This window comes from Suricata suricatta, chromosome 7 (assembly GCF_006229205.1).
Source record: "Suricata suricatta isolate VVHF042 chromosome 7, meerkat_22Aug2017_6uvM2_HiC, whole genome shotgun sequence".
Classification (NCBI taxonomy): Eukaryota; Metazoa; Chordata; class Mammalia; order Carnivora; family Herpestidae; genus Suricata; species Suricata suricatta.
Window position 1 is genome coordinate 40,786,021 of NC_043706.1, and position 23,867 is coordinate 40,809,887.

At 57.6% G+C, this 23,867-nt stretch overlaps 1 protein-coding gene across 2 annotated transcripts; it reads left to right on the forward strand.

The window, feature by feature from the left end:
• The first annotated feature begins 150 nt into the window (after nt 1-150).
• Nucleotides 151-23,512, forward strand: TMEM63B (transmembrane protein 63B). 2 transcript variants are annotated; one of them, XM_029943607.1, is made up of 24 exons: nt 151-239; nt 6,167-6,349; nt 6,619-6,698; nt 6,940-6,981; nt 7,964-8,054; nt 9,460-9,497; nt 10,428-10,570; nt 10,668-10,719; nt 11,163-11,271; nt 11,931-12,001; nt 14,847-14,927; nt 15,392-15,515; nt 16,382-16,515; nt 16,662-16,799; nt 16,923-17,076; nt 17,977-18,083; nt 18,310-18,396; nt 18,614-18,679; nt 19,906-20,068; nt 20,641-20,746; nt 21,714-21,881; nt 22,119-22,234; nt 22,416-22,496; nt 22,764-23,512. In XM_029943607.1, exons 2-24 carry the CDS (start codon nt 6,191-6,193, stop codon nt 22,953-22,955), a joined length of 2,502 nt encoding a protein of 833 aa, XP_029799467.1. In that variant the 5' UTR covers nt 151-239; nt 6,167-6,190; the 3' UTR covers nt 22,956-23,512. The 2 variants fall into 2 exon arrangements, with proteins under 2 accessions (XP_029799467.1, XP_029799468.1); XM_029943608.1 differs by lacking the exon at nt 6,940-6,981.
• The last annotated feature ends 355 nt before the right edge of the window (nt 23,513-23,867 follow it).

Here is a 23,867-nt window from a genome sequence, read left to right on the forward strand (position 1 = left end):
CCCGGCCGATCTGAGAGTGCGCGCGCGCCTTGCGTGTTCTGGCGTGGGGGGTGGAACCTGCGTGGCCCCGCCCCCTCCTCATCCCCCCCTCCCTCCTCCCGCTCCCCCTCCCCCAGACACTGCCGCGGCCGCCGCAGGAGCCCGGAGCTCGAGCCGCCCAGCGACTCCCCCTCCCCCTCCCCCAGCCCCGCCCCGCCCCAACCCGGGGCTCCTAGCCGGAGCGGAGTCTGCGCCTGGGGGTAAGTACGCGACCCTTCCCCAACCCTTTCTCTTTCTTTGAGGACCACCACCCAAAGAAAACCCCGGACTCAGCTACGTGTCCCCTCCCTTCAACCTCCTGCGGGACCCAAAGGTGCCCGGGCCCGCGGGACCCAGTGGTGCCGCGCGCTGCCCCTAACCTCGCACCATCCTGAGCCAAATGCGAGTCCTCTGACCCCTGCCGAGGGTCCAGATGTGCACCGCCGTCTGTTCCCACCCCTAGGGAGATTCCGAGGGGTGGGACCCCCGCCCCCGGCCCCCAAGCGCCACTCTTCACCCACCTGCCCAGTCCAGGTGTGTGTCCCCCGCATGCCCCTCCAGGGTTCCAGCTGCGCCCCCATCAGCTCGCCGCCGCTGTGGGGAACCTGCCGCCCCCGCCCCCGAGTTTTGGATTCCAGGGTCGCCAAGTCCAATGCCCTGGGTCTCTTTTATCTTTTCTCCTGTTCCGGGGCCGAGTACCCCCGAAGCCTGCCCGGGGCAGGGGTTCGGGCTCGGACAAGGGCAGGGTTCGCGGGTGCTGGCTGGAGGCCGGCCGCTGCCCCCGGCCCGTCTGGGGACTGGTCTCGGGCTAGGGAGGCGACTGGCCCCGGGAGCGTGTCCTCTCCTTGCGCCCCGCACAGTGCAGTTCATTCATGAGCCGCCCGGGCCTGCGTTGGAGGGTGCGGTGGGGAAAGGCTTTGGAGGCGGAACAAGGAGTGGGGCAAAGGCCCTGTTGGGGGGAGGGGGCGCGCTTTGTCCCTCCTGGCCTTCTTGACCGTCTAGGGAGGACAGTCCCACAGATTTGGCGCCTTGCTCCTCAGAAGAGAAGGACGCTTGGGAAGTGGAGAGGAGAGGTCAGAGGGGCTAGCTGCCCTTGGGGCTCTGTGCTGCCACCTGCCTGGGTCCCCTGGAGGGGGGAGCTCTGGCTGCTCAGTACTCCACTTCCCTGCGGGGCAGGAGGGTCTGGGCTTCTCTGCCCAATACTACTCTCTACCCTTTCCCTGGGTCTGCCCAGGGAAAATGAGGCTGTGCTCCACCCCTCTTGAGTATGGACCCCCAGTCTTGCCTCCCAGGCCATGAGAGGAGAGGAGTGGGAGTGTCTACCAGACTTCCAGCCCTGGTTGTGCTGGCAGCGGACTGTCCTCCAGGGCACCAGAGGGTCCAGGCCCTGGCTTGCTCCAAGTGGCACATGCTGGGGCCTGCTGTTGGCTCACCCAACTCAGTCTTGGCCTATGGTTGGTGGGTGGGGACGGGGCAAGGCAGAAGGCAGGTGGTAGGTAGCTAAAGGTAGTTTGGGTAGCTAACTCCCCCTTTTGGACATCCTACAAGTTCCCTCCAATTATAACAGAGTCTTGGGGACCTCAGTTCAAATTCCAGACCTGCCATTCTTTAGCTGTGTGACCTTGACAAGTTGCTTAACCTGTCTGAACCTTAGGTTTAAGTAAAAAGTGCGTTTACTACCACCTCCTTACAAGATTTATCGTGAGGATCAACTAGATCACACGGGTAAAGAGCCTGGCACCCTGCCTGGTTGTTGATCAATAACGGGTTCTCTTCTCTGAACTTCTGACCCATCCTAGCATAGCATCACCCTCCTGGGCCCCCACCTTTCTGGCCTGCTGCAGATGGATTGGGTATGTTTGAAGCGTTTGGGGACACTCCCTGTCACTCAGCGGCAGCGTCCTGAAGGCCATGTAAAACTCTTTAATCTAAACAAGAAGCCCACCCTGACTGAGGGGCTCTATCACATGAAAGCCTGTTTCCCTTTATTTTGATTTTTTACCAGTTTTCCTCCACTAAACCAACCCCTTTTATGCCAACACTTTATTAATAACAGTAACTAATATTTTTAGAACCCATCATGTGCCTTGAACTGTATTAAGATCTTTACATAAGTCATCTTGTTTAGTTCTCAAAACAACCACACAATTGAATTATGATTCCCATTTACTGTGAAGGAATTCAGAGGCCCAGGGTGGTGAAGTAATTTGCCCAGGTCAGCGGCCAGATCTGTCTCACCCTGGATGGAGCCGGAGCTCTTAACCACCAGGCTCGGCCGCCTGTCCTATGCATCGCTCTCAAAACCTGCAGTCAGAAACCCAGGGTCTGAGTGGCGGGTCTGGCAGCCACAAGCAAGAAGAAAGGGAAACAGGTAGAAAAAGGGTATGGCTTTTTTCCAGAGCTGGAACGGGCAGCCCCTCTAACTCCCACGTCCCTCGTGAAAGCCACTTCTCCGTTGGGCCAGGGCAGCAGCATGCCATGGTCAAGAGCAGACATTTAAGCCAGGCTGCCTGGGTCCATATCTGGATCTACGACAGCCTGGTTGTATGACATGGGGCACGTTATGCACCCTCTCTTTGCCTCAGTGTCTTCTCAGGGTTGTGATGGCTAGTAAATGTGCTGACATGTGTAAAGCACTGAGAACAGCACCTGGCTCAAAGAAGAGTGAAATCAATATTTGATAAATGTATTCTTTTCCCACTACTTTTTAAACATTTTTTAAATGTTTATTTATTTTTGAGAGAGAGAGAGAGAAAGAGAGGCAGAGCACAAGTGAGGGAGGGGCAGAGAAAGAGGGAAACAGAATCCGAAGCAGGCTCTAGGCTCTGAGCTGTCAGCACAGAGCCCGACGTGGGGCTTGAACTCACAGACTCAGAGTTCTGAGCTGATGTCAGTTGACTGAGTCACACAGACACCCCTTTTCCTGCTACTTTTATCCTCACTTGTGGATACTTTTTTTGCCCATCCCTATGAAGCTTGGAGGCATAGAGCAAGGATATTAATACCTCTTTGCTGCAGTTTGGGAAACTGAGGCCCAGGTTACATAGTAGCCGAGCTGGCCTCCATTATCATCATCGCCTCCCTTCAAACCACACAGCCTTCCGGATCCCAAGCACTAAATGAAATCTTACCAAGTGACTCTGGAAGAAAAAAACGTTTACCTTCTAACTCCCTGACCCTCACCATGCACCCACTTTTTAATGGTAACACAACCTTTAGACAGCTAGAAATAAAATTCCCCGCCACTCTCTGCATACTGCCAGCTGAAGTCTCAATGTCAGACTAGAGAAATCCCAGGATACCATTGGCCCGGGGGATGAACTGCCCCCTCACCTCCTCTGCCCGCCCAAATATCCCACTTCAGTTTCTTCCATCCTCCTAGCTGCTTTCACTAAAAGCTTTGAGCAGCTGCCCTAGGTGAAGTTCAGCCCAGCAACCCCACCCCCCACAATTTGGAGCATCACCCCCCACAATTAGGAGTGCAGGAAGAGGAACCAAATGAGCCTGAAGAGCCTTTACCTGCCCTGTCACCTCCTGTGAGTAGCTTCTCCTGCCTGGGCCCCCACTTCCTCCCCTGTAAAGAGGGGATAGGGATCTGATCCAGGAAATGCCCTGCCTTCCTGGGGGTGAAGGATAAGGCCAATGCAGTTATGAAGAGGGGAGTGCGTTGTGACTCTAAAGAGGGAGGCAGCAGATGGACACCATATTTCAGTTACTAAACATCTACCTGGACCTTCACCCACCCTATGGGGTCCCCTTAATGCAGAAGCTCCTAGAATGTTCCACCTTTCTTCAGTGTGGACAGGATGGGAGGCGGGGCTGCGGCATGTGGTGCTCCGGGGGTTTGTCCCCATTACATTCTGGTCTGGAGTTGGAGCCTTGGAGTTGGGGAGAGAGACAGGCAAAAACTGGGAATGGGCTGTCTTGATTGCTAGAGTAGACTGCAGTTGCGGGCGCACTAATTTAGAGGGCCCCCAACCATCACAGACCCAAGATCCAAGATACCTGTAGCTACCTTTAGCTTCCCCTTTAACCCTGGTACCCAGTGTTCCACACACCTTATGTTTACATATCCAAGCTTCTAGGCACACCCTCACACATCTCACCTTACAGACTAGTGTCCAACCCACCCCCAACACACATACAGACACATCAACACATGTCTGCACACCTAAACATATACATTCCCATAGTGCTCTGATATTCTCTTGCTGGAGAATGAGAATTTATGAAGCTTCTGTGTTCTGCAGAGTCCTGTTCTAGGCATATCAGAAAAACATGGTGCCCTGAACAGTGTTCTCACTTTAGAAGGAAGTTGACCTAGGTTTGAACTCCATCATTGTATTAGCAGTGTGACTTGGAGAAAGTTACTTAACCTCTCTGAACCCCTGTGCCCTTATCTTAAAATGGCAAGAATATCCAACTCAGGATTGTCGAGGATTAAACGAAATCGTGTATGTATTATTCTTGAAACAGTGGGTATTCGATAAATGGCGCCTGTTGGAATTACTAAATTAGTGGGGTCTGGGGTTTTCTTAAGGCCACTTGGGCTGGAAGGAAGAGGGAGACAACACAGTGAGCAGTCACTGCCTTAGCCTTCTTAGTACAGGCTTTTCAGAGACTCCCTGGGACCAAGTGAAACGTATAAACAACCACAGCTTCCCCCTCCACTTGAGAGCTGGTGCCTCTTCCCCTGTAACTGAAATGTTAGGAAGGGGAAAACCGGGACCTGTGGGCAGGAGAAACCCTCTAAGTCCCCCCCACCCCCAAGGAGCTAGAGGAAGCTTGCTCCCAGAGTTACAGTCACTGATTCTAGGTTTGTTGTTCTCTCTCTTTGTCTGGTTTCCTCTCTTCCCTGGGGACCCCCCGGCCCCCGCCCCAGGCAGAGTTTCAGTGATGTCAGCAGATGGGGCCCCCAGGGGCCCCCAGTGGGACGGGGGTGGAGCAGCATGCCTCGGCCACACTTCTCCACCCTAGGAGCCTCCCCAGAGCCCTGCTAGGTTCCGTCCCCAGGCACTCCCAGAACCCAGGTATCCGGGCTGGCTGCCCCTTCCCTCCTCCTACCCACCCCATCCACCTAGACTGAAGAGGGCCAGGCAGCCCAGGGAACCGGGCTGGAGGGCAGTACTCTGGCTGCAGGGGGCTTGGGCAGGCTTAGAGGCCCCTGCCCACTCACTTTCCTTTGCCAATGGAAAAGCTCGCTGGAGGGCACGGCATTCCCAGCCTGCCCTGCTCCGGAGGCAGGAGCAGGGCACTCTGGGAGTTGTAGTTCGCACACCACTCAGGTGACCCCTGTGCTGAGATAATTGGAGAGGTGAGGAAGCTGGAAGGGAGGAGCTCCTTCCAACGCAGGGAAAAGGAATGAGGGTTGGCAGGAGTGACTGGGACCAGGCAGATAACGCAAACCCAGAAGTCCTAACTTTTTAACTGATTTCCCACTCTGACCTCATCCTCAGGTCCCTACTCTGAGGACAGAGAGCCAGCTCTGAAGCTGAACATTTTTTTTTTTTGAAGTCAATATATTGAGAAAGTAATTAACAGAGTTGAAATCTCTATGCAAATGAAATCATGCCATTTTTGTAATGGAGGCAGAAAGGGAAGATCAGGATGAACTAGCTGGCTCCTGGCCCATCCTCCCCTGGCCTCCAGACCCCACCTTTTAGCCTTGAATCCTCAGGCCTAAGACTTTTCCCCATCTTTCCTCATGCTCAGTTGCCTGAGACAGAGACAGAGAGGGAGAAAGAGAAAGCAAGCATGAAAGTGAGCGAGTGAGTGAGTGAGTGAGTGAGTGTGTGTGTGTGTGTGTGTGTGTGTGTGTGTGTGTGGAGGTGCTGGGAGGTAGACAGTAGCAACTCACAACTTCCACCTTAGGAAAACCAGTCTCCCCATTCCAGATCTGGGCCAAGTTCCCCAGACCCTGAGTGGGGGCTCAGCCTTAGAACCATGAAGGTAAATCCATGTGACTCAACTCTCCCCTCCACAGGCCCTTATCTCTGGAAGACAGTGCTTCTACCCACCCAAGCAGCGGGGGAGGCGGGTGGGATCTGCCCTTGCTCCCTCTCCCCATGCTCTCTCTCCCCATGCTCCTGGTGGCAGCCATGAGGGGGATAGGGCATGAGCCCAGCCGATCCCTGTGCTCTCTGCTCAGGAGGACCATGCGGCAGTAGCAGCCATGCTGCCCTTCCTTCTGGCCACCCTGGGCACCACAGCCCTCAACAACAGCAACCCCAAGGACTACTGCTACAGTGCCCGAATCCGCAGCACCGTTCTGCAGGGCCTGCCCTTTGGGGGCGTCCCCACCGTACTGGCTCTTGACTTCATGTGCTTCCTTGTGAGTGCCCACGCACGCCCCCTGCCTCCCAGCCCGACATCCATACCCTGTACCTGGCTAGCTAACCCCAGCCTCTCTCACTGCTCTTCCACTGGTCTCTGACTCCCCAGGCTTCACTACGGGAGCCATCCGTATAGCCTAGCCTCTGACCATTCACCCACCCAAGCCAGGGTCAGCCCTTTCTGAGACCCGATCCCAGCCCCTCTGCCCCCACCCTCCAGGCTAGTCCAGCGGTCTCTCTACCTGCTAACCATTCCCTCTGCCCCCAGGCCCTGCTGTTCTTGTTCTCCATTCTCCGGAAGGTGGCGTGGGACTACGGGCGGCTGGCCTTGGTGACAGATGCAGACAGGTAAGGCTTTGGGATTCTCCCTCACCCCTGCACACACACACACACTCACACACACCCATCACTCCTTGGGGATAGGAAAGAGCCAGCTCTCTCTCATCCCCCTTTGTTAGGGGGATGCAGAGGGACCAGTCCCAGAGCAGGCATGGGGGACATGAGGGCCTACAGTTGGGTCTCTGTCCTTTGCCAGGCCCCAGGGACCCTCCCCTCTCCCCTGTTAACCCTGTCTCTTCTCTGTCCCCAGGCTTCGGCGGCGGCAGGAGAGGGAGCGAGTGGAACAGGAATAGTATGTGGGGCACCTGCCCCCTCATCCCCACTAAACCAGCTTTCTCTTTTCTTCTCTCCTGCTTCTTCTCTCTTCCTGCCTCGTCACTGGTTTCTCTTTGCAGTTTTCTCCTCTGCAGGCTCGTGTTTCGGACTAACGCAGGCGGTGTGCTTTGCAGAGCAGGGGGCTCCCAACTTGTCTCTGCCTTGCTCCCCTATGTCTCCCTCTGGCTTCCTGCCTGGGAGAAGCCCCTCCCCGCGTGTCCAGCTCTCTCTGCGGTGGCCAATGGCCAGTGGCCAGGCTGGAGGGCCTGTCTTCTCAGAAACTTAAGAGTACATTCATCTTTTGGTACCAGAGACAAGATTGGGTGTCACCAGTGGCTTGCCATCCCCTAACAACTAGCTCTTCAATTTCAGGGTTCCCTGCTCACCCCTTCTGGAGGCCTTGGGAAGGGGGCTTCCCATGGAGCCCCACATCTGGCCTTTTGTGTCACATCATTGTCTCTGTCTATATAGGACTGGCATTGGAGTTGCAGCAGCTGCTGGGGCCAGGGAAGAGGGAGGGTAGGGGCCCACCTGGAAGGCATCCCCCAGTCCCTGATCCCTCCAGCCCTTCTGGGGCTCACCTAGTCGATCCTTTCCTTCAGCTCCCTGCTGCCCTTTGCAAAATATTGGCTCTGTTGCCCCCCCCATCCCTCCCCCTGCTGGTCTCCTCCAGAACTGCAGGGCCTGCTCACATTGTCACTTCAGGGTGTAAAGATGAAGACACCCTTCTCCCTTCACTCACTGCCCTGCACTGGTGTGCCCTCCAGGCGCCCTGAAGGGATGAGGTGGAATTAAGGGAGGCAGGGAGAAGGCAGTCATTCATCCCCGCTTTAGCTTCTGCGCTTTTCTGTGCCTTGTCTAGCCCCTGGAGCTCTGGAGTGGGAGCCCCCCACTTCAGCCACACTCCCCAGGAGCTCAGACTCACCAAGCTCTCTGATCTCTCACCTCCTCACCCTCAGTGTGGCCTCAGCTATGCACGGGGACAGTCATGACCGGTATGAGCGTCTCACATCTGTCTCCAGCTCCGTGGACTTTGACCAAAGAGACAATGTGAGTGCCCTCCCCCAGACTCATTAGCCACCCACTCCTCCTCTGGGCCGGGGGCCCAGAAGCCCCCTAGCCTTCAGTGATAGAGAGTCAAGGACCTATGGAATGTAGCCTTCTCAGCAAGGACAGTGCTTGTCCAAGAGCCACAGGATGACCACCCAGCCTTGCCCCGTGCTCCATGCCAGCCTCCAAGTCAGCACAAACCTAACACCATGAATCCCACACCCCGTACCATGTACAGCTCTGCGCCCATTAATCCCAAGGACTCCTTTTTCCTTAGGGTTTTAGAAGTACTAGCAGGCCTTTCTGCCACATTGAGCAAAACCAGGAATTCGTTGTGTTGCTCAGAGGTTGCAGGCTGGTGGCCCTGTCTAGGTGGGGTCACCAGTTGTGGGTTGGAGCTGAGTGATAGAAGTCCCTGTAGATAAGGTGATTCCTAGCAGTCCCCAGACCCTCATGCATGTCAGACCCAGTACTACAAGGTTAGCTTGGCCCCTGTCATTCTGCCGGGGTGTGGGTCCTTGTCAGAACTCTAATCTTTAGGCACTAGGCTGGCCCTGGGGCCTCCAGCTGGGGCTGGGTGGCCTGGGGGGCAGCAGCTCCTGTAGCAGCCATGGTGGAAGGAGGCTGGCAGCCTCCTGAGTGGGACTCACACCAGTAAGCGGCCAAGCAGAGTTATCACCCCTGCCCGCCAGAGGTGTCCTGATGGTCCCCAGACTCAGATGATGTTGGCAGCAGGCAGCACAGTCCTGCATCTTAACTGGAAATCACCTCTCCCTGATCCCATGTTAAGCCTGGACCTTCCACTGGTAGGAAGGTGGGGGATGGTTCTCTCTGCCAGGCCTTCCCCCTTCCCCATCTGGCCCCACCCTGCTCTTAGGGGGATCTCTGCTGCAGGTTTGGCCTGGGGGCTGGAGGGTGGGAGATTGCAGCTCACAGGGCCCCGGGGGTTGGTCCCTCTAGGATGTCCTGGAAGAAAGGTGGCAGGAACTCGGGAAGCCTGGACTGCCCCTCTGCTGTAGGCAGCCATGTTGCAAACCCTTATTGTTAGCTCCGGGTCTGGAGGTTCCCACTACCTTTCCTAGAACCCTGAAGCCTACCCTTCCCTATCCTGACCCACACAGCCACAGGCCTTCCTCTGGTTGCCCTGCCCTGTTGGCCCCTGACGGGGGTCTGTAGCTCCGGGAGTGAGCATCCATAGATCACTCTGCTCGGCCTCAGTCCCTTTCTTTGAGGCATCTTCCCTCTCCCACTCTGGGATGAGCTACTTTCTTTGGGGGGTGTGGAAGTTTGTTCCAAGGTAAGCCCCAGCCTGGAGGCGATGATGAGAATGGGGAGGGTAGGATTTGAGGGGGGGTGAGGTTGGGGTTGGCAGGGGGCTCCAGCTGATGGCCTTCTGTCCCCCCAGGGTTTCTGTTCCTGGCTGACAGCCATCTTCAGGATAAAGTAAGTGAACAGTCTGCAGGCTGTAAGAAAAGAGAGAAACAAAGAAAAACTTCAGAACCTGTCATTTCCCTACAAAACCCAGAGGCCAGCAGCTTTGAGGGCCTTAGCGCTCCTAGGCAGCCCAGCACCCTCTTCCCCACTCCAGGAGGCCGGGCCCTGGGGTCCTGGCCTCTGTTGTCCCCTGAGCTGGCCTCACTTTACCCCGCCATCTCCTTTATGCCCCGCCCCCCCCCACCTGGTGGGCCTGCTCTGCCCTCAGCTGTCTGCACCCCTGCCACCCTGTGAGGGCAGAGACCAGAGCCCCCCAACCTCAGAGCCTCCAGGCAGCCAGCGGGTGGGGGCAGCAGGCGGGCTGGGAGCAGCCAGCCAGCAACAGGCAGGAGCCTGTATCCGGCAGGCAGAAGTCAGGAGGCCGAGCCAGAGTGCAGCAGGCAGGCAGTGAGCGCTGAGAGAGGCGGAGGCCTGGACAGGTCACCACCCTGGCCCCCAGGACACCCCCCCCAGTGGCACCACTTAGGTATTTCTCCAGCACCCACAAGGTGCTGCGGTGCCCCCAGCCTTCGTCCTCCCTGCTGCTCCGATGTCTTCCATCAACCCCTCCTCTCTCCCTCTTCACCCTCCCTCTCCACAACCCCTCTCCTCCTGGCCCTTTCTTCCTCTCTGCGGTCTCCCCTTTCCCCTCTATTCCCCTCCTCCCTCTCCTCTTCTCCTTTCCCTCCCCTCCTCCCTGCATCCTCCCCTTCCCTCTCCCTTTCTCGTCCCTCCTCTCCCAGTAATAGGGGACCCTGAAGACCCCAGTCCACCCCCATTCTGCTGCCAGACTGGCAGGGGCTAGGGTGGGCGTGGGGGCAGGGTCAGGCAAGGCAGGCAAGCTGTGGCCCCTGTGCCACCGGGTCCTCAGCTGATCCCTCTGCCGCCCCGCACCCACAGGGATGACGAGATCCGGGACAAATGTGGGGGCGATGCGGTGCACTACCTGTCCTTCCAGCGGCACATCATCGGGCTGCTGGTCGTCGTGGGCGTCCTCTCTGTGGGCATCGTGCTGCCCGTCAACTTCTCAGGGGACCTGCTGGGTCAGTGAGGGCTGGGATGGGTTAGGCGGGGAAGGGAGGGGAGGGGCCAGGAGGGTACATGCCCTGACCCCGGCATCATCCTCTCCCTCCTCCTCAGAGAACAATGCCTACAGCTTCGGGAGAACCACCATTGCCAACCTGAAATCAGGGTAAGATCAGGAAGCCGGCAGGCGAGGTCAGAGCCCAGCCGTGATGAGGAGGGGTGCGAGGGGGAGCACTGCAGGGAGAGGTGGCTGCAGGGCCCTGGGGACTTGGGTTGGAGACAGAGTAGGTGGATGTCTGCTGGGGGTTCCGGGGGATGACCAGAGAAAGAAGCTGCTGTGTGACCTCAGGCCAGGGATGGATGGCAAGGGTGGTTCGGGGACAGTGTGGCCAGTGGGCAGGGCAGGGAGAGATGACCTCTTGCGGACATTTTGGCAATAGTGGAGTAATCTTGGGGCCTGGACGACGTGAAGTGGGAGGCCTGCCCTGTGAGGGAGGCCACTGGCAGTAGAAGGGCCTTGAACCAGGGCTGAACTCACCCTGGGAGGCTGGGGGCTGTCTGCGCATGCTCCCGGCCCCAGTGCTCCGGGCACCCCTCTGCCCCACCCAGGAACAACCTCCTATGGCTGCACACCTCCTTCGCCTTCCTGTACCTGCTGCTCACGGTCTACAGCATGCGGAGACACACCTCCAAGATGCGCTACAAGGAGGACGACCTGGTGAGTGGAGCCCTAGCCAGCCTGCCCCGCCCCCAGCCTCTTGCTTCCCCTCAGGGCCCTACGGGGATGTGGGGGTGTCCGTGTGGGGGTGTCCGTGCCAGGGTGAGGCCACCTGGGTTTCCGTCCTGGTTCAGTAGCTCCAGAGCCCCTGTGCTGCAAGTTAAGTTACCTCCCTAAGCCTCGCTTAAAACGAGGCGACAGCAGAACCTTGCTAAGGAAGGGGACAGGTGTGGAAACCAGGCGGTGCCTGGCCCTCGGGAAACCTTGGTGCTGGTGCTATCATATCGATGTTCCCTGCCTGTGTACATCCATCCACCAGCCCAGTACTGAATGCCCACCCCATAGCAGCCACGGGCCCGCTTCGTGGCCTGAGGGTCAGAGAGTAGTACCCCTCCCTCCCCCTGAAGGACCCCTCGAGAGGGCGAGAGCGGAGCTGACCCAGGAGCTGATCCCTCGGAGCGAGGCGCCCAGTGCCTCTTTTGTTAAGCTCGCTGCCTGATTTCAATGAGATACACTCCCCTGCTGTCCCTGGGACCTGGCTTCTCCCAAAGGGCTCCTCCTACCCACCGGGCTGCTTCCCTTGGCCCACCATTCCCCGCGCCCTCCTGGCATTCTCCAGCCTCCTCTGCAAGGCACACCCGCTCCCCTCTCACCCCCAGGTGAAGCGGACTCTCTTCATCAATGGGATCTCCAAATATGCCGAGTCAGAGAAGATCAAGAAGCATTTTGAGTGAGTGGCCACTCCTCCCCCCTGACCCCAGGTTCTATGGGCTCTTCTTTGCCTTTCAGGCCCCTCAGACTCCTCACACCATCTGGCTGAGGCCTGGGGCTGCAGCGGGGTGGAGGCTAGACCACTTAAGAGTTAGGTGGCTCCAGGGCATTCTGGCACTGGGGCTGGGTAATAGGCCCCCTAAGAGCAGGGGAAATACAGGAAATACTTGGAAAGTGAGAGAAGGAAGTGGATGTCACATCCCCTCCTTCCTCTCTCTCACTTCCCACTCCATCTCTCCTCTCAGCTTGAACTGGGTCATGGGTTGATGACCAGGGTCCATGGGCCCTTTGAGGTGTATGGCTTCAAAACTGTGTGTGACGCTCTGTGTGCAGACTGGCAGGGAGGAGCTCTCAGCTTTCAGTGGCTCCTCAGGGACCCTGGGGGGACCTGAGCTGCATGTTCTCGGAGGCTCTGTTCAGCTCTGGAGTTCTGTCTCAGAGCGGGAGGGGAATACACACCTCCAAGAGTGCCGGGTGGCCGGAGCAGTATGTGTCCTGGATGAAGGATCCTGTCAGACATTCATCTTTGCGCTCAGCCTACCTTCTCGAATGATATTAAGCCTTAGGACCATAGAAATGAATGAAAGTTCTTTGAGCTCTCGGGGGGTTCACAGGGCGAAGGTCAGCGTCAGGAGCTGGTCCAGGGTCTGATCCGAGATCGATCTGAGTCCAGTCTGTGCCCAGCGTTAGGACTTGGCCAGTGGTCCTAATAAGGAACACCGGTAGTTTGGATCAGGGCTCAGTCTCTGCTCAGGATCAGGACTCAGTGAGGTCCAGATCCACTGCCAGTCGGCCTGGATCAGAAGCCAGTTGTTCTGGATCAGAACAGGACTGGAAGTCAGTGTCTGGCCAGGCTCAGGCGGCAGACCGCGTTGTCGCAGGTGGTTTGTGATTGGCATCAGCGGACGGACAGTCATGTACTCAACATGCCCTGATTATCACTTTCTGTACCCGAGCATGAATAATTAGAAGCAGGCCCTGCCCTCCCAGGAGTTCGAAAACAGCAGTCAACATTAGCTCATGCTCGGTCAATGGGAGAGAGACTCGGGATCCTGTCTGGAGTCCTGGCTGTCCTCGGCACGAGGGGACAGTCTGAGTCAGGATTAAGGACAGTGTGTGCTTAGAATTAGGTGACATCTTAATATCACTGTCCTGTCGGAATCAGTTGTCAGCTTGTACTGGCTAGTCCTCTAATGACAAATCCTTCTTGAACACCTGCTAGGCGCCCGCCCTGAAGGGGAAACTAGGGTTATGGCAATAAACAGAAAAATAAAAAGCCCCTGCCCTTGTGTGCTCACATTCTGGTGGGCGAGACAGAAAATAAACAAATAAACTAGTAACAGACATTGTGTCAAGTAGGGGTTGGTGCCAAGGGGAAAACCAAAGCAAGGAGAGGAACAGGGTGAGGCGGTCAGGAAGGGGTGCTGTTTCCAGTGGGGCGCGGGGTGGGAGGAGCAACCTGACAGGGCCCTGCACACAGTGAGGAAGCGAACCCCACTAACTAGACATCCAATCAGCACATGCTTGTTGTACACCTACTATGAGCTTCCTACCAGGGAGACAAAGGAGAACCGGGCCGGATGGGTGTGTGTGGGGAGCTCGTGGTTCAGGCTGTCCGTTTCAGGGGTCAGTCTATGGTTTTGTTCGGGAAGCAGACTGTGATTAAAATTCAGCGGTCAGCTTCTAAGCAGGGGTAGGGGAGACTGTGGTCCTAAATGGAGTTTTGGGGTCAAGGAGGTGAGCATCAGGGAACAGCCATCTCATCGGTCCATTCGTTCAGCACATGTCTAGTGAATATCCACTACATCTATGTCGCTGGCCCAGGCCCAAGCGTACGGTGATGAGTAGGGCGTGTGATCCAGGTCTGGGCTCTGTCTGAATTAGAGGCCCGACCTGGCAGAATTAGGGCATACCCCGCATGTGATATCAGAGAGCCTACATGGCAGGGATTAAGGAGTTAGAGATTAGTCAGGTGAGGATGAGGGCTCAGCCTGCCACGGGGCTCTAGGCCCTTCCACAGAGGAGCCCTAAAATAGCTGGAGCATCACAGTGTCAGGGGGAACGTCTGGAGTGTTCTTTCAAGGACCCCATCCCAGATTGAAGTTTGCAAATTCTTGTGCATCTGTGAACCAAACCTTGTGCATCTTTAACACTTGGTGGTTCTTCGTTTCAACAATCTTTTAAAAGATGGGGCTCAGTCCATATTGGGGAGCAGAGAGCAGCGTGCGATGAGAAGGGAGGAGCTGTGCCTTCAGTCGGCAGGCTCCCCTCGGGTCCTGCCACGTACCAGCACCGAGAGGCATGCACAGTCTCTCCCTGCTCGGTTCCAGGGCAAGGCGAGGGGCAATCTCGGATCTGCAGACCGGGCAGTGGGTTGGTCGGGGTCGGTTCTTTGGTGAGGCTAAGTGTTGGACTGTGACCAGCTATTCTGGGAACCGGGGTAAGAGAACAACTCGTGAGTAGAAGCCGTTTCTCTCAACTGCAAGTTCACAGCTCCAAACAAGAATCAGACCACGGCCATGGCCTCCCCTAGCACCATGCAGGCGCACACTCGCATCCCCGTCACCGTTACCATCGGGATGTGCTCCTGGCCCCCCCTGCCTTCGGGCTCCCTCCTGCTGCTCATATCAACATGGGGAGGAATTTCCAAGTTTCATTCTCACGGAGCTCCCATTTTTGTAAACCCGAAAGAGAGAGCTTGAATTGGGGGTGTATGTCCTCAAGGTGGTGGGCTCGTGGATGCAAGTCGGGGGCAGGCAGCGGAGGGGGGTCGCCACAGGAGGTGATGGTGGCCTGTGTTTCAGGGAGGCCTATCCCAACTGCACGGTTCTGGAAGCTCGCCCGTGTTACAACGTGGCTCGCCTTATGTTCCTCGATGCAGAGAGGTAATGGGGGGCAAGGACACTGGGGGGCCCTGCCTATCATGGAGGGCATCTTGGCTGCCACACGCTCCCCTTCCAGGTGTTTCCCAGGGCATTTGATTTTAATTCAACCCCTGGATCACCTGTCAATTCAGCTCTGGAAAGAGCAAGGCCTGGAGGTTAGAGTTTGTTGCAAGAGGAAAGGGGCCCACCCTGCCCACCCCATCCGAGGACACACCCTTCTTCAGCTGCAGTATGAAAACCTTAGGCCAGACTATAGGAAGAACTTCCGGCCCTCAGGGGATGGGCGGGAAGACCCTGGAATGGGGACATATCCGAACCATGCATTCTAAGCAGACCCAAGAGAAAGGTCGCCCCTGTCCTCATGGAGTGGACTTAGACGACCTCTCAGCTGGGCTCCCTGCCCACCCTCCCAGCCATCCCTGGCCCAGATGGGGGGTGGGTGACTGGGCGCTTGGATCCCACAGGAAGAAGGCCGAGCGGGGAAAGCTCTACTTCACAAACCTCCAGAGCAAGGAGAATGTCCCCACCATGATCAACCCCAAGCCTTGTGGCCACCTCTGCTGCTGCGTGGTGCGAGGCTGTGAGCAGGTAGGAGGTGACCTCAGGCCCCCAGAGCTCTGGTGGACATGGGGAGGGGCTGAGCAGACCTCAGGAAGACAGATCACAGTAGAGATGAACACCTTCCAGGTGATGTCCCATGACCCCGGGAACAGAAACACACACACACACATACATACACACACACACACACACACACACACACACACACAGACCTTAAACATAAAACGCCAAAGGTAGGGGACGCCTGGGTGGCTTAGTCAGTTAAGCGTCTGACTTCGGCTCAGGTTATGGTCTCATGGTTCGTGAGTTCAATCCCCACATCAGTCTCACTGCTCTCAATGCAGAGCCTGCCTCAAGTCCTCTGTTCCCTTCTCTCTCTGCCCCTTTCTCCTCTCTCTCTCTCTCTCTCTCTCTCTCTCTCTCTCTCTCCTCAAAAATAAATAAAGAACACCAAAGGCAAACAGACCCCCTGAGGAGGCAAGGCCATGCTGCCCAGGGGCTGGAGGTAGGGAGCGACCCTCCCTCACAGTCCCCACCTGTTCCTACAGTCCTTGAAGCTCCAGTTCCACTATTGGGTCCCTCCAGGGACCGAGTTTTCAGGGGCCACATCAGAAGAGGTCAGCCAGGAGGACAGTGTTGTGCTGTATTTACTAGCTCTGTGACTTCAGGCGAGTTTCTTGACTGCTCTGTGCCTCGGTTTCCTCATCTGTAGGATGGGGCTAATCGTACCTACCTGAGGCTTGTGAGGATTACGAGTGAACACCTAGAAAGCCTAGAGCAGTGCCTGGCCTGTAGTAAGCCCAGGGTCAGTGCTGCTGGGCATGGTGGCGACCAGCCCAGCCTGGCTCTCTGACCGGAGCCCTTGCCTCACCCGCTGCGCCTGTCCCCGGCAGGTGGAGGCCATTGAGTACTACACGAAGCTGGAGCAGAAGCTGAAGGAGGACTACAAGCGAGAGAAGGAGAAGGTGAACGAGAAGCCGCTTGGCATGGCCTTTGTCACCTTCCACAATGAGACCATCACTGCCATGTGAGCCCCTGCCCTGCCCACCCAGTCCAGTTCTTGTCCCCCCACTGCCCGGCTGGGAGTCCTGGGTCCCCACGCTCACGGCCAGCTGTTGGCAGTGGGGTCCGCAGTGGCTGGTGCCCTGGTGACCAGTGCCCACTGTCCCCCAGCATCCTGAAGGACTTCAATGTGTGTAAGTGCCAGGGCTGCACCTGCCGCGGGGAGCCGCGCTCCTCGTCCTGCAGCGAGTCCCTGCACATCTCCAACTGGACCGTGTCATACGCCCCCGACCCCCAGAACATCTACTGGTGAGCATGGGGGTGGCAGGGGCAGTCTTCGTGGGGCCTGCTGGCCCAGGGGGTCGAAGGGAGGTGTCACCGGGAACCGTCAGCATGCGGTCCCCGGCATGACCCTCTCCCCCACCTTCCCAGGGAGCACCTGTCCATCCGAGGCTTCATCTGGTGGCTGCGCTGCCTGGTCATCAATGTCGTCCTCTTCATCCTCCTCTTCTTCCTCACCACCCCGGCCATCATCATCACCACTATGGACAAGTTCAACGTCACCAAGCCCGTAGAGTACCTCAATGTGAGGCCCATGCCCCGCGCCACCCCTCCATGCTGTGTCAGGAGACGCGAATGCCAGGCTTCGGACCCCTCTTAGAGGGGGAATCCAGAGTGCCCTCCTGCCCAGCCTGGCCTCTGTTCCGCTTTCCTAGCCCTCTAGGAACTTCCCTCGGGTTCCCTGCCTCCTTCCCCCAGCAGAGACCACCCTTGGGTTTGCACACATCTAGAGAGACCCGGGGAAGAGAGAGCTCCCAGGGCCAGTTTTAACTGACCATGTGACCTCAGGCAAGTCCCTTCACATCCCCAGTCTCTGTGACAGAAGAATGGAGGTCCAGACTATATCACTGGCCTCCGAACTCAGATTCTGGTGCCTTTATCAAAAAGACTCTTAGGTGAAACCCAGTGTGGAAGAGCAAGGCTTCTCAGATGACTGTAGAGTGACAGTCACTTCCACTAGCTCTCCCCTCACCTCTCCTGCCACGCACACAGCATAGCTCCTTTAGAGTCTCAACGTCCAAAGGAAGACAGTTTGAAAATCACCGAGTGATAATAGCAAAATATGGAAGACCCAGTCTTGCTGGGTGCAAATTCTACTCCCCTTCACTCTTTATTAGCTGGGTAACCTACTGAATCTCTTCCTGCCTTAGTTTGCTTATCTGTAAAATGGGGTAATATTGTTGCGAGGATCAGTACACGTAAAGCACGTGATCAATGCTGGGCACTTAGTAGGTACTCAACAAATGCTAACTACTGATGTTATTCATAAGACCCTGGCCCCCACAGGTTCTGGACTTCTGTCTTGGGACCCTGAGAGCTGTGGGGCCTGGGGCTAAGTTGGGGAGGGGGCCAGTAAGCAAAGCAAGCTAGATGGGGGCCCATCAGGCTGTGCCTGCCTGAAACGACCCCCTGTGCCCCGCTGCAGAACCCCATCATCACCCAGTTTTTCCCCACCTTGCTGCTGTGGTGCTTCTCGGCCCTGCTCCCCACCATCGTCTACTACTCGGCCTTCTTCGAAGCTCACTGGACACGGTGAGACACCTCACACACACTGCACTCTGTGCATGCCCAGCCCCACTGGGCAGCCCTTTCCCCTTCTGCCTCCCCCGCCCTGGGCGGCCCCAGAGCCGCTGGGGAGGGATGCCCCTCACCGGGGGAGGCCCCCATCCCAGCCGAGCCTCCTGTGATCCCATCCTGGCTAGGGGCGCAGGCATGGGGGCTACTGCGGCTGACCTCTGCCCTGTGCCCCCTGCCCCAGCTCCGGGGAGAACAGGACCACCATGCACAAGTGCTACACCTTCCTCATCTTCATGGTGCTGCTCCTGCCCTCGCTGGGGCTGAGCAGGTAGGTGGCGGAGGATGGGATGGGAGCTGGGGGTGGGGGAGGGGTTGTTGCAGGATGGGCAAGGGGAGTGGGTCAGGCTCCCACTTTCCTCACAGAGGGGGTGGGGTGGGGAACCCACATCTGCGGGGTATCCCCGGAGGCTCATAGGCTAGACTCCTTCTCCCCTGGTGTTCTGGGCCATTCCATCCCCCCACCACACCTCTCCACTCCTCTCCAGCCTGGACCTCTTCTTCCGCTGGCTCTTTGACAAGAAATTCTTGGCCGAGGCAGCTATTCGGTTTGAGTGAGTGACCTGGGTCCCCAGGGAAAGAGACCGGAGGGCAGGGGTGGGCATGCCTGAGACACACGGCCTTCCCCCATGGCAGGCTGCAGCAGCTTCCACTTCCGCCCACTGCCAGAAAGAGGAGGGGGCTTATAGGGGGTGGCAGGGTCACCCCAAAGCTTGCACACAGTGTCACAGGTATAGACATGGGAGATGTCCCTGGGGTCTGTGTTGGGGCTTGTTCTCCGGGAGCCCCTCTAGAGGTCCCCTTCAAGGTTTATTTGGGGCTTTAGGACCCATGCTGGGGGATTTCTCTGACCGTCTCTAGAGCTCGGATTCTAGGACTAACTGTGGGAAGCGAGTTTCACTCAGGAGGTTTGAAGAGGTGTCTATAGTAGGAGTCATACTTGGGGAGTGACTTGGGTAGACCCCTGAAGGGCTCCGGAGCCCACACTTCAGAGTATCTGTGGAAGGCTCTTGGGCTTCCCACCCTGGAGTATGACAGGGAGCTCTGAGGCTCATACTCTGGGACGTTTGTCGGACACAGATTCTGGGAACACCTCTGACGTTTCATTATCCAAAGGTGTGACTGTGGAGTTCTATATGGAGAACCTTTTCTGGAAAGCCGTATGAGGCTCTTTGGCTGGGGGCGGGGGGCATATCTGTGTATGTGGACACAAACTCCAGGGGTCTTAGCTCTAGGCTATCTGTGATCATCTTGGGCTCACACTTGGGCTGTCATAGGCATTGACAAAGACACCAAAGATCTTTGAGCAAGGATCTCTGGAAGTGTCTGGGGCTAATATTACTCTGGGGGCAATAACAATGGCTGAATTGAAGGTCTAAGGGGTACTTTCTGGGCATTCCTAGGGCTGATGCCCTTGGGGATCTTTTAGGAGCTCATGGGGGTTGTCCGTGGAGATCTCAGACGGTCACACCCTGAATGCCGGTGGCCCCAGAACTGTGGAGCTCTCTCCCTGGGTCTTATAGTGCACAAGTCCTAGGGACACCACTGAGCTCACACTTCCAGGTTGTATCTACTCACGCTGAGGGTGTTGGAGGAGTCTGTTGACACTCCAGCCTCTGGGGTTCACACACTGGGTGCACTGGGGCACAGGTGCCTGAGAGCTGAGCTGGGGTGTCCACATGAAGGAGGGACAAAGGTGTGGTGTGCTTCCCTGCTGGCAGTGGGCAGGCCGCCACCGGGTTTCCCAAGGGTACAGTGCTGGAGCACTTGGTGCCTGCAGGTGCGTGTTCCTGCCCGACAACGGCGCCTTCTTCGTGAACTACGTCATTGCCTCAGCCTTTATCGGCAACGCCATGGACCTGCTGCGCATCCCAGGCCTGCTCATGTACATGATCCGGCTCTGCCTAGCGCGCTCTGCCGCGGAGAGGCGCAACGTGAAGCGGGTACGGCCGTCTGGGGGCCGCGGTGGCCCGCGCAGCGCCCCCTCGTGGGCCCAAGCAGAAACAGTGGCAGTTAGGCTAGGTTGTGGGACACAGGGGTGCTGAAACCTGAAGGACCCAGTTCTGTGGTCTTGGGCTATCCCTTTCCAATCTGGAGCCTCAGTTTACCCATATGTGCAGCAATAGACAGACATAGAGAACCCCGAAGGCACCTACCAGCTCTGACAGTCTAGCGTCCTGATGGGAGTTGGGGGAGGTCCGGGTCCCTAGACCTAGGGTCCTTGTGCCCTACCTCACATGAGGTCTCTGGGCATCCCATTCCCAGGCCTATCCACCTGACAGCCCCTGATTCCTAAAAGGCCCCCCCCACCACCATGCCCCATCACTGTACCCACCCTCACCTCTGTCTCAGCCACAGCCCCTCTCCCACCTGCTTTGTCCTGCCCCACCCTGGATATTGGGTTCCTCTTCCCCATGGCTTCGTTCCTGGCCCCCTGCCCCCTCCCACCTGCCCTGTGCCCTTCTAGTCTGCCCTTCTCTTCCCTGAGCCACCCTCCTGCCCATCTCCCCCCCAGCATCAGGCCTACGAGTTCCAGTTTGGCGCAGCCTACGCCTGGATGATGTGCGTCTTCACGGTGGTCATGACCTACAGTATCACCTGCCCCATCATCGTGCCCTTCGGTAGGCGCCGCCGCGCCGGGACCTGGGCCCTGCTCGGGGGGACCCAGGACTTCGCCCGCCTCACTCTAGTAGGGCAGGCCGCCCTGAGTGGGCAGGGTCCTGGCTGGGAGGCCGGCCCCTCGGGCCTCCCGCCCGGTCCCTGCCTCAGTCTGGGGCCGGGCCTGGGGGGAGTAGGGGGAAGGCCATCTCAGCTCAGGTTGGCCCCAGCTGGTGTGCCAGGCCCCCGGGCAAAGTCCCCCAACATGGCCATATGCCTCCACACCTGCCTTCACTCAGCCGACCTACTCGGACACACATCACAGACCCACAGAGGTGTTCACATGTGCGCACTTGCACACACACTTGAACTCCTCCACAGCACCCTCGGGTACACATGGACAGTCCCGTCAGCTCAGGAAAGACTTTTGGATTCCAGGGTGGGGTGGGACTCTTGCCACTCGCAGACCCCCTGTAACTGAACTGGGTGTCTTGGACAAGTCCCTCTTCCTTCCGAAATTTAGCAAAGTTTCTCTTCAACTCTAGCCCTACCAGTGACCTCTGCTCCCCTGCATAACATCCTAACCCCTTAACCACCTCCCTTAGTTCTTGAAGGCTCCAAACTAACCTCCTTGTCCTCATTTGAAAACTCCCAGTCCCTCAGCCTCCAGGAAAATGGAACTTACCACCTAATTTATACCCATGTGTTTAGGGACAGGGTAGAAAAACAAACCAATAAGGGGTTGGAGAAGAAGCTTGTTGACCCAAATAAATGGACTTCTAATAGCAGGATTTTTAGTGAGGGGCTGCAGAGCAGAGCAGGCAAGCTAAGGAAGCAACCGTCTGGGACCCTGCAATGGGCTTGGAGCCGGGGCAGGAGGAGGGAGGCCAGCCCTTCGGCGATCCCAGTAGCACTGGGATGCCCCGTGACGGACCCACAGCAGCCCGGTGGCGTGGGTTCCGAGGTCAGGGCCCGTGTGGCTTCCCCCAGGGCTCATGTACATGCTGCTGAAGCACCTGGTAGACAGGTACAATCTCTACTACGCCTACCTGCCGGCCAAGCTGGACAAGAAGATCCACTCAGGGGCTGTGAACCAGGTGGTGGCCGCACCCATCCTCTGCCTCTTCTGGCTGCTCTTCTTCTCCACCATGCGCACGGGTGAGGGCCACCCCCCCAGCACACACACATACCTCAGGGAGCTGGGGGAGGGGGACCACCATCCAGAGTCAAGGCAGAGCAAGCCGTGGGAGGGTCCCTGATGGCCAAGGGCCGCAGGCAAGGAGCCTGGGAGAAGCCGCAGCACGTGGGAATGTGGGATTGCATTCGGGAGGTAGCAAAAGGGGGGGGTGCCCAGAGGAGAGGTGGCGGCCCCATCCTTTGCCCCCCCCCCACCAGGGTTCCTAGCCCCCACGTCCATGTTCACATTCGTGGTCCTGGTCATCACCATCGTCATCTGTCTCTGCCACGTCTGCTTCGGACACTTCAAATACCTCAGTGCCCACAACTACAAGGTGTGGGGCAAGGGGGGCAGGGGCTGGCTGAGGGCAAAAGCTCACGGGGGTGCAGGGGAGCAGGGGGATGGGTGGGAGCTAAGGGCAAGGGCAACAAGGGTGCCAAGAGGGTGCAGGGTCATGATTGCGGCTGAAGGCAAGGACATCTCCCCACTCTCTGACTCATTCTGGGCCCCTCAAGATTGAGCACACGGAGACAGATACTGTGGACGCCAGAAGCAATGGACGCCCCCCCACTGCTGCCGCTGTCCCCAAATCTGCGGTGAGTGCCCCAATTCATGGCCAGAGATGGGGAGGAGCCTCTAATTGAAGCGCAATCCTAAGTTGAGGGTTCCACTAGTCCTCTGGAAAGTGAAGCCCATTCCAGACCCCAGGGGCAGGGAGAGATCTGGCTTCACTGAGGGGGCTGCCCACCTCTCCCTGGAAGGAAGATCACTGTCCCACTCCCTGGAGACCGAGATCCCCCAACCAACCCCTCGCCATGAGGAGCAGCTGTCCACCCTCACCCTCTACTCTTTCCCCCTTTCAGAAATACATCGCTCAGGTGCTGCAGGACTCAGAGGTGGACGGGGAAGGGGACGGGGGTCCTGGAAGCTCAGGGGATGAGCCCCCATTGTCCTCGTCCCAAGATGAGGAGCTGCTGATGCCACCTGATGGCCTCACGGACACAGACTTCCCGTCTTATGAGGACAGCCTCATAGAGAATGAGATTCACCAGTAAGGGGAGGGAGGGGCCCTGGAGGCCACGCCCTGCCCCCACCCAACCCCCCACCCCCCCACATGGACACTAAAAACGCTAATAATTTATTAGATCTAAAGCCCCTTCCTCCCCCATCCCCTGCTTTCATTAAGGTATTTAAATCTGGGGATTACACCACTCTCCCCCGCCATGGAGGGAGGGAGGGAACCCCCCAACCTCAGTGAGGAGAGCCCCGAGCCGGACCCGGGGCAAAGAGGGGTGCAGACAGGGTTCCCCCAGATCAGTGCCCCCCAGGCTAGTAGTATGGTCAGGAAAGGGTTATTGAGAGCCAAGAGGGGTACCTGGTGCCATGGCTGGAGACCTGGTGGGGGCCAGGCGGATCAGGGGCCGCCCCCCCCCCAGTTCTTTCCTCCCCCAAGGCCCCCTGGGATCTGGCACTCCAGGGAAATGGAGCCTCCAGGCCTGTGGGTTGCATGAGAGGGGAGGGGCTGCTGAGTGGGAGGAAGAGTCAGGCCCCCAGCCAGGGAGGTGACCTAGGGGTGGGGGGTGGGCATGGCTGACACTGGAAACTGGGTTTTTGCACTGTTTTTTTTTTTTTCCTTTAAAATAAAAACAAAAAAGAAAAGCTCTGAGGCAGGTGTCTGATTTGTGCTGCCACCCCTGACAAGTGGGCTGGGAACCAAGCACCCTTGTGTACCCGGATGATCTGTTTGGAACCTGGGCAAAAGACTTCCTGGGTGGGACCTGAGATGCCCTGGGGAGAGGAGAGAAGGGGCCTGGGAGCCTGCAGGGGAGTCCGCTGCGGTCACACTGCCCCCCTACTCGGGCGTCTGTCAGCTCTCCGCTCCGTCTTTACCCACTGCCTGGAGGAAATTACAGGACCACTAGGCTGAGGGATGGGGACACAAACACATACTGAATCCCCTGGAAGCC